Raw genomic sequence first — 20,768 nt, forward strand, 5'->3', positions numbered from 1 at the left:
ATTCACACTTGTCCTTGTCCCACTTTCTGGTACTTCCTTCCATCTTTCTTTACCACTCTACCACTCATCTCTCTGATGTCCTCATTCTCTCCTGTGACCCGTCTTCGTCTGTCTTGTTTGGAAAACTTTGACGTGTCGCTCAAAGTCACTCGTTTCTCACACAAGTTGGACAAGAAGAAGTCGGAATCCAATGGCTGGAGCCTATCCCAGTTTCTTTCGGGCCAGAGTTGGGGGACACTCTGGACAGGACACTAGTATGTCAAGCACAAAGACTTACAAAAATTCAACACACACTCATGCCTACTGACAATTTCCCCCAAGTACGTTTTTGGACTGTAGGAGGAAGCCCGGGGAGAACACACAAACTCCACACAGAAAGGTCACAAGTTGGCTTCCTCCCAAACTGGAAGCGAACCGCCAACCTTCTTCCTGTGAGGCGATTTCGCTAAACACTGTGCCACCATGCACCCGCTATTTGAACTTAAATAGGCTATTTGTTCATTGCAACGGAAACTTATTTTACAGCTATTTCCGTCACTATCTTTAATATGAGCGTTTAAATTAAACTCTAGACAAAATGTTGTCCGTGGCAATGTGCAGCTTCAGACATTATACATATAAATATATATAATAATAATATAATTATATAAATATAATTTAAATGAATTTAAATGAATATGGAATTCTATTAAACAATAAATGGCATTTTCTTTCAAATTTTAATATCATGGCATAGTAAAAGTTTGTAAAGAAGTTGATTTTTGTTCCATTCCGTCCTTCAGTACATTTATTCCTGTTATATTTTTCGCATGATGGCCCCTCACAACAGTCATCTGGCAGTAGTTACCCATTATCTTTGTCATCATGAGCTTCCCGGTTAAAAAGTAACAGGCTACTTTTTGTTGGACGGTAATTGTGTTTCGTTTCAGAGCAGCACTAAATTTAGGATCATAGTCAGGGCAATATATATTCTCTTAAGGAAGAAAAATAGATAACTTTTAAAGGATATCTTATTTAATTTCTATGTTAACTAAGGGCAACTTTATTAAAATAACAAATCATTTTGGATCAATGTATTTAGACAGCATTGTGATGTGTGAGTTGGACCTTCACGAACAGGACTGCCGGAATGATGATTGTGTGACAGACAGGGGAGGCTGAAACCCTGCAGAGCCATCAGAGTGGAAACTATCTCTCTCGGTTACAGTAATTTCATACAGGTGGCGCACACACTTAGACGTAGACCATCCTCCGACAGACGAACAGTGGTGTCTGGCATCGTTAACCCGGCATGCCCTTAATTCAGACAGATTGCTGTGGCTGCAGGTGTGTATATTAGGCCTTTGTCGCGAGTGGTTGTGTGTATGCCGGTAGGCTAATTGTGTCTTTCATCTTCCTGAAGAAGAAAACCGTCTAAACTTCTACTTATATCGAGATGGATGTGGACTGATCGCTCCCAAAAAAAAATATTGATGATTATAAATGCAATCTGAGCAGATAAAAGCTTTTTTTTTTTTCAATTGGTGGCAGCGGATATTTAAAATGATTTTATTTTGCTTTCTTAACAAATTATCCACCTGAGAACACATAGAAATAAATGCAACATAAGTTTAAACCATTAAATACTTATCCCCCTCCCCTCTCAATATGGCAAGGCAGCATCTTAACCACTGCTAATCATGACCAGAAACATTGGCCATTTTTTCCTAATCATGATCTTTACCTCCAAGGTGATATGTTGCTCCGGTGGTGATGATAATGGGCGAGGTGGAGTGAACAGCAGATCCCTCGTCGTCATCTATGGTCAACATTGCAAAGTTCTCCTTGGCAACCAGACGTACCGAATGCCACTGACCGTCGTTCAAGCCTGAACCTGCAGATAAGAAGCAAGAACATATCAGAAGGATGGAATGTTTTTTTTTTAAATGCCAAAACGCAAAATATAAAGTTTAGTTCAACACAGGATTCCAGGAAAAAAAGGTGAACAAACATTTACATTACAACATTGTGTTATCCCGTGACCGGAAATAAGAGATATACTACCACTGTCAAGTATTTCCAGTGCAGTTTCTTCACTATTATAGAAAATGTCAAACGTACTAAACGATACAGTGAAGCCAAATTACCTTCACGATTATATTCAAGACACATATTGACTTTCCTCTACTAAAAAAAATTACCTTGGTTCATGCACATTCTCCTAAAGTGATGTTTTGTGAATATTTGGACAATATTTGTTGGGTGGGGGTAACATTGCACACTGCGTCTTTATGTGTAGTTTAAAATGGGCTGTCTGCACATGTCACTGTGTGTATTTGTGCGTATGCAAGTCTGGCGTCTTTTATCTCTCTTCTTCCTTGTAGCCGTGCTCCATTAAATATGAGTGATGTTTGGGAAAGGGACATTACTGCTGGAGCCGGGAGAAGACCTAGCTCGCTCTCATCACGCTCTCGACTATACATCACAGCGTACTGACACCAATCTCTTTTCATCCCTTTCACAGCCTCCCTCCCTGTCCCCCGTTCTTTATTCCATCTGTCTGTCTTTATTTTCTTTCTTGCCCTCATGTATTTGTTTCTTTTTCTCCTGCTTCTGCCCTAATGCTCATCTTACAGCCACCTGTCTTCTGAATTATCTCGGGCTCACTGACTCAGTGATTGCGACACATCCGCTCGGAGGTCAGTCGCAGTCAAGTTCAAGGTTCGGTCAAGTCATTTCCTTTGTAGCCCAGTGAAACCAAGAATGAATGAATGGATGAATGAATATTGTTTATTTCGGGCATGTCCGTTTAAATCATCAACATCACACTTCATCGTAATTCACATGTTACATGCATGTCCTGAAAGGGAAAAGTGGGAGAAGCAGAAAACTTGTCTAGTCAAAGAAGTTGCATCTAAAAAGCTAAACATTTGATCTGTCTTCCAGTGCATTCTGTTCAAATGACATATTTAGAATTGTAGGAGCTTCAAATTGTCAATGACACTTGTAGTTTCAAAGCGTTGAATTAAATATAATTCCTTCTTTTTCTGTCACTTATTCCCTATTGGGTTTCTTTGGGGGGGTTGGAGCCTATCCTAGTTTTCTCGGGCGAGAGTCGGGGGACACCCTGGGCAGGACGCCAGTCTGTTGCAGGGCACACAGTGACATAGAACCAAGCAAACACAATATTACCTACGGACAATTTGCCCCAGTCCCCAATCAACGTCTGTATGTTTTTGGATTGTGGACTTTTGTGTTGAGAGAACGCTTGTAATACTCACTAGTGATGTGTTGATGAAGCTTCATGAAGCAGTGTTGTATATACGTCAGTAGGTGGCGCCATCAGTTAAATTAAGACGTGACGTTTCATTAGAACAGTTGTTCAAAACAAAGGAAAATAGTGCAGAGACCGCCATCTAGAGGACTCTCTAGGAAATAATGACACTGCTTCAGGAAGCTTCATCTGTCCATCACTACTACTCACCTGATGGTTTTGTTTAAGGTAAAGAACTTTATTTAAATGTCTCTGTGGATCAAAGTGTCCTAATTATTGCAAACTAATGAAACTATTTGTGATGTTTTAATACTAAAACAGTCATTGTGAAGTTAAAGTATACATTTTCTATTGTAAAAGTATCATAATGCACTTTATTTTCTCTGAAAGAGTCTTTGATCAAAACATTGTCATAAAGTTTTGACCAGTGGAGTGTTCTGTCTCTGTTTGCTTGTGTGGGACTTCTCCAGGCACTTCACCTTCCCTCCCACAGTCCAAAAACATACATTGCAGTTAACCGATGACTCTAGATTATCCGTAGGCGTCACAGTGCTTAGTGATCCATCTCTGTACGCCCTGCGATGAATCTGTGACCTGTCCATTGTTTTCACAGCATTTTTTGCTTGATGACAGCTGCAATCGGTTTCAGCCCCCCCACGATTCTTGCTGCTGCACATGTTTGTATAAAAATTACAGGTTTCTTTGCTAAGAACACAAAAGAATACATTCACTGTTATAAATAACTACTGAGCAGGTTGAATGTCACTGACTGAACATATGTTGTTGGTATTCAAACTTTTTTGCACCAAGGACCAGTTTAATGTCTGCACTATTTTCAACAATTGTTGTGTAGTGACAAATAAAAATAGCAAAAATAAATTGCACGATAGGCAAAAAATGCTCGAAAAATACTGTCTTAATAATAACATAATAATGAATTGGAAGAAGCCGTGGACTATTTGTTCTGAATCAAGATGGTCCCACATAAAGTTTGAATTTTACTCATTTTCTGTAGTTTATAGATTTATTTTTTGTCTTAATGTGTCCAGAGTAACAAGCTCATGTGAAAATAAACATGTTTCAGACAGTCACAATAGATAAAACAATAAATTATTTGTTAACGGCCCAATTGCCTAACGGTAAAGTACTAGGCCTCGATCTGGTGGTTGGAGATCACTTATTTTAACCACATAGATTAATAAATTAGATTTATTTAAGAATTAACCAAACAAAAGTACAATTATATGTTTAATATATCTAAACGCTACATAGCATGAATTATTGATTTGCTGATGAAGCTTCATGAAACAGTGTCATATTGTTCAGTAAGTAAGTTAGGGTTATTTGTGAAGCACCTTTCCAGACCAGGGTCACAAAGCGCTTTAACAATCAAAAACAATACACTGTTAAAATATACATTTTAAAGGCCAAGACACACAAGACGAACACAAGATTTCCAGAAAATCACGGAAAAGAGTGCACAAATAAAAATGTCTTAAGATTTCATTTCAAGGTTTCATGAAGGAGTCAGTAGACTCCATCAAAGACACATCCTGATCCTCAGACCTAATAGACTGAGCTGGGGTGTACGTCTGGATCAGATCAGTGATGTAAGGAGAAGCCTGACCATGAATAGATCTGAAAGTAAGAACCAGAATTTTAAAATTGATCCTAAAAGAAACTTGCAGCCAGTGAAGAGTTTTAATGTTCGGGGAAATGTGAGTTCTTCTACTAGAGCGGGTCAGAATTCTCGCCTCAGAGTTTTGTATTAACTGCACGCGAGACAGCTCATTCTTCTCTAGACACCAAAATAAACTGTTACAATAGTCTAAACTAGAAGACACAGATGCATGGATTACAAGCTCCAGATCTTCGTGACATCATTTTCCTAAATTTCGATTTTCGTTAGTTTCCTGCAGTGTTTTACCAGAGATTTGATGTCAGTTTTATTAGAACAGTTCAAAACAAAGGGAAAAAAACCTCCATCTAGTGGGCTCAGAAAATAATGACACTGCTTCATGAAGCTTCGTCAGACCAATACAAAAAGCGAGTTTAAGGTCTTAAACGCAACTCTCACAAGTTCACAACAATAAACAGGAAAACTGCACATGATTTGAGAGGATATTAGGATTTCCAAAAGTGTTGATGATACATTAAAAAATATATATTTATGTTACAGCATTGTTAAGATTATTGTTAAAGTTGATCTTCACTGTCCTTCAACTGCAATTTGTACTTCTGAAAATGGACTGTTGTGTGTTAAGACAAGCTCACCCACAGCCTGTGTCTCACGGTCACCTCTTAAATGTAAATTGATACAGTTCCCTCCACATGTCCTCTCATCTGGTATACATCATCCAAAATAGCTACGAATGATGAGCTTATCAGGGATGAAGGTGTGAGTCACTGCAGCAAACAGCCACTAAACCCCGCACACACACACGCACACGCACACGCACACGCACACGCACACGCACACGCACACAACAGCTAATCTCGAACCACTGATATTGATAAATGTTCCGAGAAGGCTAGTTTTGGCATTGCAGGAGAGGAAACATCGCAGTGATGAGAATTTCTGTTTCATATTCATTAATTCTAACATGACAAAATAGTGTTGAGCCTACCAAAGCTTTGTTCTGTTATTAAAGCATTTCCACAGAACTCTTTTTTATCATAACTTTGCAAAGATTCTAGAAGGTTGAGGCAAAAGCAAAGTATATCCTTTTTGTACAGTGATGAAAATGGTTAGAATTATATAAAACCAAATTAAGGTATGATAAGCTAACTGGTTAAATGCTAACGGAAGAAAGGAAAAACACTTAATATCTCTTTTTTCACTGAAGAGATGATTATTGGATGTTACTCTTTTGTTCTAGATTATATTCAGAGTGTTGTAGCAATGTGACAACCAATTTTATACAAGTAATTTATATTTATAGAGCGCTTTTACAGACCAGGGTCACAAAGAACTTAAACAATCAAAACAATGCTCAATAAAATATATACTTAAAAAGTCATACATCCCAGAGCACAATTTCCCGATGGATGTTCACATCAATGAATTTGTGAGGCTGTTTTTTTCAGCACTCTGCATGTTGTGTCACGTGTGTTTGCATGTCTGAATTATCATGATAACTGTTAATCTTTGTGCTTGCACTCGTGTACACACAGACGTTTAGATGTGTTGCAGTGAAACACATCAACCCTCTGAGAATACTTTCTCAATAGTCGTGACACATTATCATTGTGTATTATATTAAATTGTTTTCATCATATATTTGTGTCACCATCACTAGAAAAAAAATCTCATCTGTCTAAAGAGTTTCTGGGCATTTATGTATATATAAAGAGCCTCACTAGGTTTTTTTTTAGAGACAATTTAATTTGTACTGAAATGCATTAAAATAATACATCATAGTTATATAGTGCTTTTTTAGACACACACATATACAACAAAGGACACGTGAAGTACAGTACTGAAGTACAAAAACGCAATTAAGTGATTTAAAAGTCTGTAATAAGTGTGAGCTCCTGATTGGTTGTAGGAGTGACTTCAGAGAGTGAGGGGTGGCTTCAGTCTAGGCTCTGTCCCCAAAGGTCCATATCTGCATGTTTTGCCCATAGATATAAAATGTTTAAAACATCAAAGATATATCAAATTCAATGATATATCCAGCTATAATTCATTGTAGCCTACACTCTTTGGTATCTTACTTTCTATTTCATTCTTTATTGATAAAATTGTTGGAAAAAAGGTTTCCCCATCATATTAACAGCCTTTTTCTCTGGACAGTCACAATATTCAATGTAGCTTTTAAGAATTGCAGAAGTCCAACCATTGTGTCCAACAAGGGGCCAAATCCTGCAGACATTTTTTGTGTCCTGCTTGATGTCTAGCTCAAATTAAGGCGGATTAATATTCAGGTTTATGTGATCACCTAAGATTAAGATAAGATAAGGAAAAAAGCTAATCAATGTCCAGCATTTAAAAAACAATGAAAAATGAGGTTGGTGGGAATTTGACACTTGGCTGTTAAAGAAAGTTTCTTTACACTGTTCATCTATTGAAGCAAATAGACTATATATTTAAATGCCAAACCCAAAGTCAACACATAAACTACACAAAAAGACATGAGTATCACCAATTCCAGGGAGCTCTTTCTGCGACAGCCCATAATTGTGCAGTTTATATTCAGTTAAATTCAGGCAGTCGGGATGAGCCAAAACCTGTGTGAGGAAGTGACAGTGATTGTAACTCACAGAAAGAGCAGTAATGTTATATGATCCGATTAAAAAAAAAAAGGAATATTAATATTTAGAAGGAATCTGCAAAATTGACATGTGAAGTCAGGCAGCGAGGCATTTTTGAACCAGCTGAACATACAGCATTACTTTATCCTACAAACCTAATAATGCATTTAAATGTCTTGAATGAAAATCCAATTTTGAATACCTTCCTAGGTATGGAAGTCAATTGAGCTTGAACACGAGAATTCACTTTTTTTTAAAAAAAAAAACCTTATGATGCATGTAATTGGAAAAGACTTTCAATTGTGAGGGACTTTCTGAAGGTTAAAATGCTAGAACTGTTCCAGGTTGGGAAAAAAAAAGATAGCTGATATAAATGTCAGCTCACAGAGAAAGTCAATTTCAACCCAGATTTTAGAAAACATTTACATAGAACATGGGTGCAAATAGACAATTTATTTGAATGTAATATGCTGATGCTTATTGTTTTCCTAAATCACTAAAAAATTAGTATGTACTGTTTCAGATTTCAACATAACCTAATTTATTTGAAAAATTTAAAAGTTTCCTTTTTTTAACTTTATCGTCATATTAAATGTTTTCTCGACAGATATTTTAAGATTTACATTGATATTTTCAACAAAAGAATTCAATGAAGATCATTACAAGTGAAGGGATCTCCTGCTGTGTCCGTGTGTTTTAATAATAGCCGATGATATCGCAGGCGGAAGCTGATTTAGCTGGAGGGTGTATTCGTAATAATCCCCACCCCATGAGCATAATGGCCTATTACAGCGTCAGTGGTCAGAATAAATGAGTCCTCAGAAAAAATACATTGAGAAAAAGGCGTAAGAAGTATTGTAAAGATAAGACACAATCTGAGATAAGTAGGACTGGAGAGATGGTTAAAGAAAGGAAGAGATTCAATTATTAAAAAGTAATTTACAATATTTAATGACCAGTCAAACAATGTTCCGACAGGGTTTTGATATATTTCCATGTGTCCTATATTATTCTTTAAATCTTTATATTAATTATTAGTTTGAATCGCTTCTGCATCACAGCAAGAAGGTTCAAAAAACAGCATTTATGGGTAAAGCTCGTTCTCCCCTGGCTTCTTAGCTGTCTTGTTGCCTCCAGCACTGTTAAAAATATGAATAAGTCAATTGATAATTATATATTCTCTATGGTGTCTATATTCATACCATTTTTTGTCGCTAACAACGACGTGGACACGCCTTACATTTAATTCCTTGTATATATAACTAAGATAATATCCACAAAACTATTGCTAACGCTAATGGTGCATCACTGTATCGTTCAAACCGATCGACTAAAACCAGCCCAATAAAAAGGTATTACCTGATAATAAGTCAGATCGTAGGTTTTTCGCCGCCTTCGTCACGTTTATGTGAACCACTATCTTTCCTTCCTCCAACGATATCTCCAAGGTACCGTCGTCGAGATTACTGAAAAGGAGAAGACCATCCGTGTTCCACGTACGGAACTGGAAGCCGACAGACACGGAGTTGTGATTGCTTCGGCCGGGCAGCTGCAGGAAGCTGGTGGCATTGAAAAACACCGGGAAGGAGTGCGACTCCACGCACGAGAAGGAAAGGTTGCGCTGTTTGAAGAAAAGTGGAAAGAGAGATAGAGAAAAGTGATCTACTGATCTTAAACGACACTTTCGTTAGAATAGTTAGCAGAGTCTCGGAAAAAAGGATTTTAACACAAATCCACCGCCAGCCTACCTTCATCGCTTCCTTGCTCAAGGTAAATTTAGTTTTTTTTGCTAACTTTGTTGCTTATTGACTTTAAATTCAGGTATAAAAACTGTTCAGCCGAATGTTTGTGTTTTGTGTTGACTATTGAGGAGTTGACGTCGATTTCCCATTGAGCCTCATGGACACGCTGCTTTTATAAGGTGAGGAGTCATTGTTTAGCACCTTCTATAGAAGCCTTTTCCTCTCAGCGCATTTGTGTGTGTCTTTGAAATTTGAACGATAATTGGCTTTGATTAGAAATGAATGGTTGCAAGGGCCTCAAGAGAGAAAGAGAGGAGCTGTATTAATGGACTTGATTACTGGCCTTCATTTGTTTAATCATTTCAAGATCCATGAAGATACAAGAGAAGCCGAACAGAAGCAGGATTTGAGAGACAGAAGCGCTTTTGTTCACAAACTTATTCAGTCAAAGTCAGCTCTGAGTGCTCTAACGCAAGACAAATTCTTTTTTTATTTTAGGTGCTTTGCTGAGTATATGTTTGGGACACAGTGTGAAAAAGTTACTTGTATAGCATCTTGTATAAAAAGATTTTATCCCTAAACAGTTCTTCACTCTTAAGGTAATGACAGAATCATTTTCAAACCTTGACTTTTTAAAGATAGAAGACATAAACCTGAAGATAGAAGACAAGGTCCTATTAGGATCTCTTTAAGAGCTTCTCAAATTGCTTTGCTGGATCGTTATTATGCTTAAGTTTACTTTAATTCTGCAAAATCGAATTTGCCAACAAAACTGCTGGGATAGTTAAAATGCTTGTGAAATATTGCTAAGCCGTTGGAGCCAAAAATATGCAGTTGGATGGAAATAGAGTTAAAACTGGCAAGAACATTAAATTAACAGACAAATATAATGAAGACTCCAGAAGGAAATCCTCAGGAAGAAAGTTAGTCAAACTAGTGTCAGGATTTATGAATTACATATTATAATTATTAAGTATATTTGTGCCTCAGTGGTCAGAAGTTCTCCTTCATGTCTTACTAAGAAATAAATAATTCATTTTTAACTTGACATTTACAGTGTTTTGGCTTACAAAGCTTGACGTGTCCAGCTTCTTTCTTCTGGCCAAGTCAGTGATGTTGTCTCCATTGTAGTTGATGCTCTCCATGCATCCTTTAAAGTTCTTCCTGCTTCCTCCCACCGGCTTCCCGCTGTACGGCATCCCACCAAAACTCAACTAGAAAACAACAGGGGATACAGATGCATATGAAATAGAAAGTATTGCAAGTATATTTTAAAAAACATAACAATAAATATGCAGAACCTTCTAAATAATAAAACAATAAAACCAGTGGTTAAATGTCTATTAGCGGAAAAATTTTGTTAACATGTTGATGATATTTTATGCAAAATTGTGCCCAGAAATTTAAATAATTGGAATTCCTGCCAAAATGTTGGGGGGGTTTATCCAATAATTGTGGCCCTTGGCTAAAAGTGATCGTTACAGCAAGAAGTAATTATGGCAACAGCACTCTAACGCTCTTCAATACTTTTGTAGTCACTCTCAATGAATGAAAAAACTCAGAAAAAAACCCATTGAAAGCATCGACAAGATGTTATCAATTGTCAGAGTCTTTGTCTGACCAAGGCCTCCAATTTGAACTAACCCCACTTCCTTGATCTTGCATCGCCATGGTAACTAGTGAACACTATCATAAATGAAACACACATTTTTCTTAGATAAACCATCTTTTTTCTCAGAACAACGACATCAATTTTGGCAGGTTTTGCAAGGTATCATTTGGTTGGTATGTTTCGGGCGGTGATAGCTGGTACATAGCTTAAAAAACATTGTATTTTAACAACGTTTAACGTTTTATAATTAATTCATATGATTTGGAAAAAATACCTTTACCTTCATTTCTATATGTTTATGTATTAACAAGTATGTTCACTGCTTTTTGTATTTATATATTCTTCTACACTAGACATATTAAATCCATTTTTTTTACATTATACCTAAAACATAAATACATATCACTGAGTAGGACACAGTAATTGGCTATAGTTATTATTATTATTAACGGTTATTATAGAGAATATTCAAGTGCATCGAGTACACCATGGTGGCGGTCATGTAGCTTGGCGATCCAGTTGTGCTCGCTCATATTTCTCATGCACAATTCATGAGGTCGCAGCTGAAGAGTGCAGCAGAATTAGTAATGTGTCTTTGTCATTCATCCATGACCGTGATGATGGTCAGGAGATTTAATCCACAGACTTAATTGTGAGCAGAAGATGCTGAGGTGCGCACAAAGACATTCACACCTTTATGCACTGCTCCCTTTCACCCCGTAAAGATTTCCCTAAAGATCCCTTAATTCCGGAGCTTCGGCCTAATTGGTGTGTGGTTCGTCCATTACACGGTGTACGTCCTAACACTGGAATGTATCATTTTATCAATAGTGGGTAAAGGTCACACGCTAACATCAATTGCTAAGAAAGGAGCACTAAACAGAGGTGAATAGATCTGTATAAACAAAAAACAAACTTGTTAAAGATGGGTCATTTATACATTTAAACAGTCAAAAAGTTAAACAATTATTTGAGTATTTATTTGCTAATGAAAAACAAACAAACTGATTAAGATGCATAAACAGTTCCAGTGTTCACAAATACAATTACTGACCTCATAGTCCAAATCCAGGTGATCAAACTCGCCGTTGGTCCGGAAGTGTTGCGTGTGCCGGTCCAAAGTGAAGTTGACGTTGCGACGGTACCGTTCGATCACCACGGTGTGCCAGTGATTGTCGTCCAGGAGGCTGCCCGTGGTGACAGATGTGTGACCCAAGATGGAGCCGTACTGGTTGCTCCCTGCACGAGTCACAACGATACAAAAAAAAAGCCTTACATAATTTCACTTATTACTACATACACATGATTATTTTGTGTTTAATCTTTGCATTTCATTTTTCTGGCATTCGACATGGTGTCAAATCATTAGTCATTTCGCTTTTAATACTCCTCACAGGAGCGAGGGAGTGCACGAATACTCCTCAACAGATGCAACACTTATAGACTCAGGGACTCATTAATTCCTTGTGCTATTAAACTGTATAATTCTGAATTTGGGGGCAGAAGTGGAGTGAAAAGATGATGTATCCTGTTTTTTTATCCATCTATCTATCTGTCCAACTGTCCATACATCCTTCCATCCTTCCATCCGTCCATCCGTCCATCTATCCATCCATCTATCTATCTTTGCTTGCACTTTCATGAACTTTGTTGTTGTTGATTTAACATGTCCCATTGAGTAGTAATAATTCAAAATATGTATTTACTTAATACTTAATTTAAATCAAATAAATGAGGAGCTATTAACTTTACATCGCAGTCTAAAGCACATTTGCTACGCTGTTACATCAATTTCAGTATCAAAGCGTTATTATCCCGGTGGGATGACAGTTTAGCAAATATCAATCACACGTTTCTCACCCAAATTAATCTGCAACAGCAGTTTGGCCTTTCGAAGCTCCAGGGTGATGTAGTCCCCCTGCTGTCCCTCCCCGTGGAGAATCACTCCCTCGCTGTCTGATGTTTTGAACCTCAGCGCGATCACGTCTTTAATGATCTTCATCTTCTTTACCTGTACATTAAAGTTCTCTCAAATCTCTTCAGGAAAAAGAAATCCTAAGAATCTAGAGTAATGGAAACATTTTTTTTTTTCAACAAGAGAAAATGTCATTCATGTTCTAACACTAACAATAAGGCAAAAACACACAACGCTTTCAGAAATTAATCTGCAAAAATAGAAAGGTATTTAGCCGTTAACAGATAACAAACAAGAATATGGATTTTGGTTACCACGTATGTAATTGTATAGGTACCTTGAAACGATATGAGATCACTCCTTGTCCGTCAAAGTTGATCACATCCGACCCTGAATCAGACACAAACAAATACCATTAATTCCATGAAACAGGATCTCTAAAATACATTTGGTTCCTCTAAGACATTAACGAGGAAAACATTTGACCAAATAGATTGTCTGATATTACAACTATTCACAGGCTGTTGCCACGTTTGTATTTGTAAAGTTCCATTACACTTTGCATGCACGGCTCTATATCAGCTGAAAGTCATGATATAATTGTGTTTTTGTGCAAATGGCAATTTTACTCCACAGGGGACATTTTAATGCTTTTGTTTATTTGGTGCAGTTGTGAAACCTTTTATAGCTACTGTAAGACTGTGGCTGTATTGAACATCAATGTTGAAGTCTCATATACTTCTCCTACATCCATCTATGTAAGGTATGGTTTGCTCGTGGTCTGAGAGGTTGCGGGTCCAATCCCAGGACAGGATGAGATTGTGGCGTTGTGTCCCTGAGCAAGACACTTTAGCCTGATTGCTCCTGGTGGTTGAGCTGGCACGCTGCGTCGCAGCCTACTCCCATCGCGTAAAACGCTTTGGGTGCTGAATAAGCATAGAAAAGCGCTATATAAGAGCCATTTACCATATCTTATGATGGGTTTAGAAAGTATTATCCTGTAAGAGAAGAAGAAAAAATAATAAATTACAGGCGAATCCGGATTCTTGGAAAATCTTTCCGGATAAACAAGATTTTTTTATTATTGTATTACTATTTTTTCTTGTTCTATTATAAAAATATCTTCAATAAAGGCGTCACAAACCTCTTTAGTAGCAGTAATTAAACTTCACTGAAGCTTCAGAACTGTTCCAGTAAACTGAATCCGAAAAATGGGCCGTCTATCCAGGCTTTGTTCAACGGCCCATTTATTTTCCCTTTTGCCTACTTTTCTTTACTCCAACATCTGCGTCATGTTTTTCATTGAAAGGATCAGAATGATAATAACGGTCTATTATCCCTCAAGATCATGATTATGGCCTGAGGAGAACCTGTGACCAAAATTATAGACAGTTGAGCCCAAGGCGATAACAAATATATAAAAAATATACAGAGAACTTTAAATGTAAGAGAAGATTGCAGAATTTAATGAGAGGAAAACAAGATCAGATAATTTCTTATTAAATTCTATTTCTTTCTTTTTTGCTTTAACAGTGTCTCTGTGGGTTTTGTCTTTTTTTGTAATTCCTCGTATTCACACAAAAATAAACGCCAGACCAAACACCTGTGTTGAGTGACGGCAAAACACAACACATTTTTCCTTTGTTAAGACTTCAGAGTCTCCTGAGTGTTCTCATGCCGTCTCTCACTGAGAAAAAATACACCTTTCCAACACATTCCGATCCATTCTACCTCAGTTTCTTTTCAACTTCGTCTCATCCCCTTTCATCTCTACTCTCTCTCTCGTTCGCTTTCACTTAAAAAATGAACCTCTTCCTCTGTTGCTTAATTTCATTTCACCTTTCCCACTATTTGACTTTCCCGTTGCTAGTCCATATGCGGCTGAGCCAGTGAGAAAGCATAACCTAAGTTTTTTATGAAGGAGTTCCAGGTGGTTTGACTGGAAGACAGCTCATGTTTTGGAGGAAGAACCAAATTGGGAAATAAAGAATCGAAAGCTTTCTACGGTCTGTATACACGTGGAGAGCAGATATGAAAACAATTCATAATAATACCTCTTCAATTCTAGACGAGTTCTCAAGAATTCAATGTATTAATGGGATTTGTCTTCACTAGAATTCACATTCATATTAATAGAATAGTCTTATAGAAGAATGACTTTGACATGGTGGAAATAAAAAATAAAAAACAAAAAAATTAAAAAAAACATTGGCCTTTGACTATCTGAATTGACTTCACACCACAATTCAATTTGTTTAAGACTTTAATAAAAATGTATTGATGCCTTGGTGGAACCTTCAAATCAATTTCAATGTTTTCACTGGAGTTGAGGATATGATCTGAAGGCTGTAGTCAAGGGAGGCTCTTTAGCTTTGGGACTCAACAGTGTTAAACTGATCTTGAAACTGTGCCAAGTTTTGTGATGAAAACATATCAAGTAAGGGCTCAAAGATGGATCCACAGCGGTTCAGACGGAGACCTAACATAAAAATGCTTTAATCTGCTCAATAGATTTATCTGACCCTGGAAAAATGCTGAATCCGAGGATCACATACTCTTATGCCTCTAGTCTTCTCAGCCTGTAGTTTCTTCTTAAAAGCTACACATTATTGTTGTTGGTTAATATTTTCAGGGCAACTAAGATGTGCTGGTGAAGCTTTATGAAGCAGTGTCATGTTATTTAGAAGTTAGTAGGTGGCGCCATCACTTGAAAAATGATGTGATGTTTCATTAGAAACTTTTGTTAAAAACAAAGGAAACAGTTCAGAGACCGCCATCTGGTGGACTCTGAAAATAATGACACTGCTTCATGAAGCTTCATCAAAGATGGGTTTTTCATTTATTTCCATTATGGAGATTGTCTGCTTAAGCGTAGTCCACCAACAAAAAGTTTCTTATGGATAAAAATGCACACGTACAAGACCTTTAATTTTTCTGAGAATGTTTGCAAATATAGTGTTCCAAAAATGAGTGTAGCCAGACACATGTATTCTAGTGAAGCTAGCTTTAACCCTTGTGTTATCTCTGGGTCAAGGCGACCCGAAAGTCTGAATACAAATGTGTTTGACCCAGAGGCAACACAAGGGATACAACTAACACATTTGTTTTCGGACCTTCGGGTCACCTTGACCCAGAGATAACAGAAGGGTTAAACGACACCTTTGCATGATATCATCCATTTTCTCTGGCTTGCTAGACTTGTCAGGGGTGCTGAATTGAACATGGATTACGAGGCATCATTTTGATCAGAGGCTTAACTCTGATGACCTAAATTCACCACCAATTAATCCAATGAACTGATATTTAGCATAAAAACATGACGAAAAGTGTTATGCAAACATCAGATTTGTGTTGAAACCCGACACTGATGCTACCATTTCTCAATTGTTCTGATGAATAACTGATTTTCTGAAGATTCTATCTTAATCAAAATGAAAACGAAGCGTGTGAAATTCACATCACGGTAGATAATAATCCTTTTTTAGCACCATTCTTGACACCCAAAGCCACTCAAGCCTGTAGAATATCGCACATGAATATCTTAGCCATAATTTTCCATTGCATTTAATTAGCATATATTTTCAAAACCTGCAATTACCATCAAGAGCCAACATATTTGGTGATTATGTTCAGAACATAACATCTTTTTTTATCTGCCTCCTTCTCCACCTACCATTTTTTTTTTTTTTTTTTTTAAACGTGTGCTTGCCTGTCGTCTCTTTGTGTTCATGCCCAGTACCTTTCATTTTTCCCTTCCTTTGAAAAGCAGGAGGATGTTTATGAGACTTTTCAGATTGTCAGAGAGGACGTTGGAGGGAAAGATAACTTAGCATCAGGTGTAATTTCCTGACCAAACAGAGGAGATAGTAGCATTTGACAGAGCAATTATGAGAAAGCCCAGCAGACTATTCAGCACAGCGATGATGCACTAAGCCGTTGATTGGCCGGTGATTCTGTGGTAAAGCATATTTCTGATATCAGAGATTAAAACTCATGTTTACTGTTCGGATCCAGAATCCAGGATTTGATCTTATTGATGTCGATGTGTGCTGGGCAGTGTTTGTATCCTTTCCAAAACCTATTTAGGCTTGAAACTGATACCTTCTGTAAATAGCGCTGATTCAGCGCTGTGGTTCTGCTTCTTGTGGCTGAATGTGTACAGAGGAAACATGTGTTCAGTTCAAGTATTGATTTTGCCTTACAAACCAGAAAAGCAAATATTACCAATATTAGCAACAATCAGCGATAGCAAATTCCATGAATACATTTGTCTGCGTGGTTTGTTCTTCTAATCAGTCAAGGTTCCCTTCATTTCAAGAAATCTGAATTTATGTGAATATCCATTATTCTTGCTCACACAAGTGTGTCTATACACACATTTACACCCACACATGATAATGCAACCTCCATGGTTGGGGAATTGAAAATGTTATCATAATTAATTTGGCAGGTTTTAATAGGATTTCACATACATGTAGCAGAAACTGAATTATTCACTTGCCTTATACAACGATTTATAGAATCTTTTACTATTGTTTAATGCTACTTCAACCCAAACCCAACATGACATTTACAAACAAAAATGATGACAATACAAAGAAAACTATCATAAATGTAACTCTTTCAGAATGAGGAACATTTTTAGTCCAAAGATAATAACAAAAAAAACAGAATTGGTTGATAAAAAGGTGCAAGATTATAGTGTCCCACATAAAGACTCACAGTATGAACAGCCATAGACTTCTATTCGCAGTCCAATCCGCCCTTCTTCGCTCCACTCCAAAGGGACCAGCCGCAGGAATCGGGACACAATTCCCTGTTGTAGCTCGTGGCGAACTGCGCTCTCAGAATTGGAGTTGCCAAAGAAGGCCTGCAAACATACACACAAAATTAAATTAAATACATCAAAGCAACAAGCCTGCAGTCAAACAAGCAGCTCCGGGACCTCGAGCAAGCGTATTTGTTCAGCTCACCACATCTTTTCCTGAACCGCACACTCGTAAAAGAACACAATAATTATGAGTCTATATATCTATTACACCCTGCCTATGACATCCCAACTGTAGGGGAGTCGAAGAGGAAATAGGATATTATATACCTCCTGTGGACGTGAGGGAGTTCGGAGAAATTTGAAGACGTAAATAGAGAAAGTTATTCTGTGTAAATATTCACGTGTACCTTATGACATTAGTTGTGAAAGATATCTTTTAAAAAGTATCACTTCAAAACAAATTGGAAGGTACTTTTTGTGGTTCGTTTTAAGCAAAATCACCCTTGTCATGAGTAGTAACTACACAGAGACAGTTCATTGACATTTAAGGGGTACCCAATTAACCTTCATTTGTTAAAGGAGAGGAAACTAGGAAGAATCAAGCTGCTCCAAAAAAAAAAAAAAAAAAAATGGATGAAGCTCAGTTACGAGTCTCAGAATCTCATGGTCATGAACCATGAGTAAACTAGAGAAGACGGATTGGTTAAAAAAAAAATTAAAACATAATTGCAGTAACTGAAGAGGTAAAACCTTTTATTTGCCAAATAGGAAAATCCAAATCAGATGAATTGAATGTATTTCTCGAGTGTTCAAGTGGCCTTCAATAAGGTTGTGGGTTTCTGTCTCACTGGAAGGACGGTCCTTTTCAAGGCTCCTGCAGGTGAATTGAAGATGTTCTGATATTCAATGCTATTTGCTATAAGTGCGTGTGGAGTAATAGTGTGAGTGTACACTATTATGAAAGATGCAAAAACATTTACAAGTAATTTTCTTCCATGTGTTTTAAGTTCAAGTTGGTTTTAGAATTGCTCAATTACAGGCAATTTATCAATGGACTAATATTGGCACCTTATCTTATCCACTCCATATTATCTTAGTTTGGCTAGTATTATAAATAAAAACATACTGAGCAATCCAAATACCGTTTCGGGAAATAGTTATTTACCTTCGCTTTTCGCGAGCTGACTATTAAACATGCACACCATCACCCCTGTTGACACGCTCTCAGAAGATTCTGGCCATTGGAGGGAAGAACGTTAATAGCAGGTAAATATATAAATGAGAGCAAGACAGAGCAAAGCCATGTGTTACTGCAGATAAGACTCAAAGTGGCGTTGGAGGGGAAGCGAGCGCAGAAAAACAGCTTTACAGACGGTTTCCCCGAGCGTGTTCTCTTAGATAGGCTATCTGCAAAGGTGAAGGAGGAGATGGTCAAGAATACACACTAAGCTCAGAGCTACTGAACTTCCACACCAGCAGGAGTGGACGTGAGGTGAAGGGTGCTCCCGTCTTCGCTGTGCCCTTCCCTCGCTTTCATTTTTAAGCTTTATTTATCCAGGAAAGGTTAGGCGAGGGAGCAACACATGCACTCGCACACAAAAAAAGCAAATCTCGCACAGACAACACTTCGGTCATCATTTATTTTTATTACCTTTCATTAGGTTTGACCAAGGGTCTTTCGCCATATTTCGGATTTTAGCATCAAAAGATGTGATTGAATTGTTGATTATGTCAAAGGTCAGGAATTGATTTGTCTCTTGGAAAAAAAAGGGATCATGTTCTTCTTTAATTTTTTTTAATTCTAGCACATAAACAAGGTACTATAACTATACTATATACCATAAGCTGTAATTGCAGTATGATAAGCAACCCTTTGAATGTTCCAAGTTCAGTGGAATTCTCTTCATACATATTAACATCTTTAATTTAATATAGTTTTAAATGACATGATTCATGATTTTGAGAACACATGACATTATGTCAAGTCCAGAATGTCTAGGGGCGTCATACTCCCTGAGCCAGGCTTGCACTTGACCGCAATACCTAGAAAGTAGAATACTCGCGCTGGTAAGACACTTCGCAGGGGTTGTCAAGTGGGTTCCTAGTTTTCACCAAGGTATCGCTGATTTAACCCCCACGGTGTCTCCATTAGTCTCAGCGCTGTATTCTGGCATCCCAGAAGAACCCCCTTCTACATCTGCCCAGCCAATTTATTTCTGAGACCAGTTAGGGTCTTTCCTTTTCAGCCAGAGCAACTCCACTCTGCCAGTCTGAATAGCTACTTAATGGCTTGGCGTACGACTCGTCCGCTGATGCCCAGATCCTTCATCAGCCTCACGCAATATATGTTTTCCAGTTATGTTCTGAAATGAACAGTGACAATTCTGATTTGATAGTAACAGTATGTTAACCAATGGTCCGTCTCCAGACCCGGTCAAGACTAGGAATCAATGGTTAAGTCAGGGCGATGTATTTTGCATTGGAGAGTGAGGGGCTAATTGACCAATCACAGTTGGTTACATGTGGGCGGAGCTAAAACAACGGTGTCCAAAGCCTAGTTGAGATCCCAGAAGAGTGGTTAGAGGGGGAGATTTAAATAGCAGCTATCAAGAGGGATGCTGTGGCCAGCTGGGTGCATTGGCTTTTGTAGCGGGTCCATTTGCTGGAATTCTACAAATAAGAAAAAAATATTTTTTTATGCATAAAGTGAAAAACTGTAGTAAAAAATGTTTTTAAAAGGAGGTGAAGCCATTTAAGGCACAATTGTTTCCTTGCTGTACATGACTGACTGGATGTAAGGCAACAACTGCTGCTGGTTTTTTTGTTTTTGTGACCATGATGAGACATTTACATGGGTCGGAAGTGGATTTGTCAATGGTCATCAATCAATCATCAGCTTTAATTATGTCCAGACTTTGAAGTTAATGCTGGGTCAGTTTCCCAAGAGTTTGTTTTTGAGCTAGAAGACAAGTACAAAACCTAAACCTAACCTAAAAAAAAAAAAAACCTTTATTTATACCTAGTTGGAGAGGTCTTTAGCTTCATGAAAAATATTCAGGGTATGTTTTTGATGGATTTCGCAATAGCTGGCCCTGAACATTGAGTTCAAACTTCACAGGTTTATTGTTAGTCCAATAAGCAAGAGAGTTGATGTTTTTTGCTTCACAGCTTTGGGGAGAATCTCGCTATGACAAAACACACACAGGCAATATCAATGGAAC

At 37.6% G+C, this 20,768-nt stretch overlaps 1 protein-coding gene across 2 annotated transcripts in view; it reads right to left on the reverse strand.

Moving 5' to 3' along the window:
- The window catches only part of cntnap2a (contactin associated protein 2a), a 283,671-nt gene that overhangs the window by 126,346 nt on the left and 136,557 nt on the right, over positions 1-20,768 (reverse strand). For both annotated transcript variants that reach the window (XM_087789051.1, XM_087789050.1), the window contains exons 4-10: positions 17,499-17,646; positions 13,114-13,166; positions 12,722-12,872; positions 11,916-12,100; positions 10,320-10,463; positions 8,867-9,128; positions 1,724-1,873 (exon numbers count right to left, since the gene is read on the reverse strand). In XM_087789051.1, the coding sequence (XP_087645177.1) occupies positions 1,724-1,873; positions 8,867-9,128; positions 10,320-10,463; positions 11,916-12,100; positions 12,722-12,872; positions 13,114-13,166; positions 17,499-17,646 (1,093 nt within the window). The remainder of the gene's footprint in view (positions 1-1,723; positions 1,874-8,866; positions 9,129-10,319; positions 10,464-11,915; positions 12,101-12,721; positions 12,873-13,113; positions 13,167-17,498; positions 17,647-20,768) is intronic.

This window comes from Callionymus lyra, chromosome 4 (assembly GCF_982586985.1).
Source record: "Callionymus lyra chromosome 4, fCalLyr1.hap1.1, whole genome shotgun sequence".
Classification (NCBI taxonomy): Eukaryota; Metazoa; Chordata; class Actinopteri; order Syngnathiformes; family Callionymidae; genus Callionymus; species Callionymus lyra.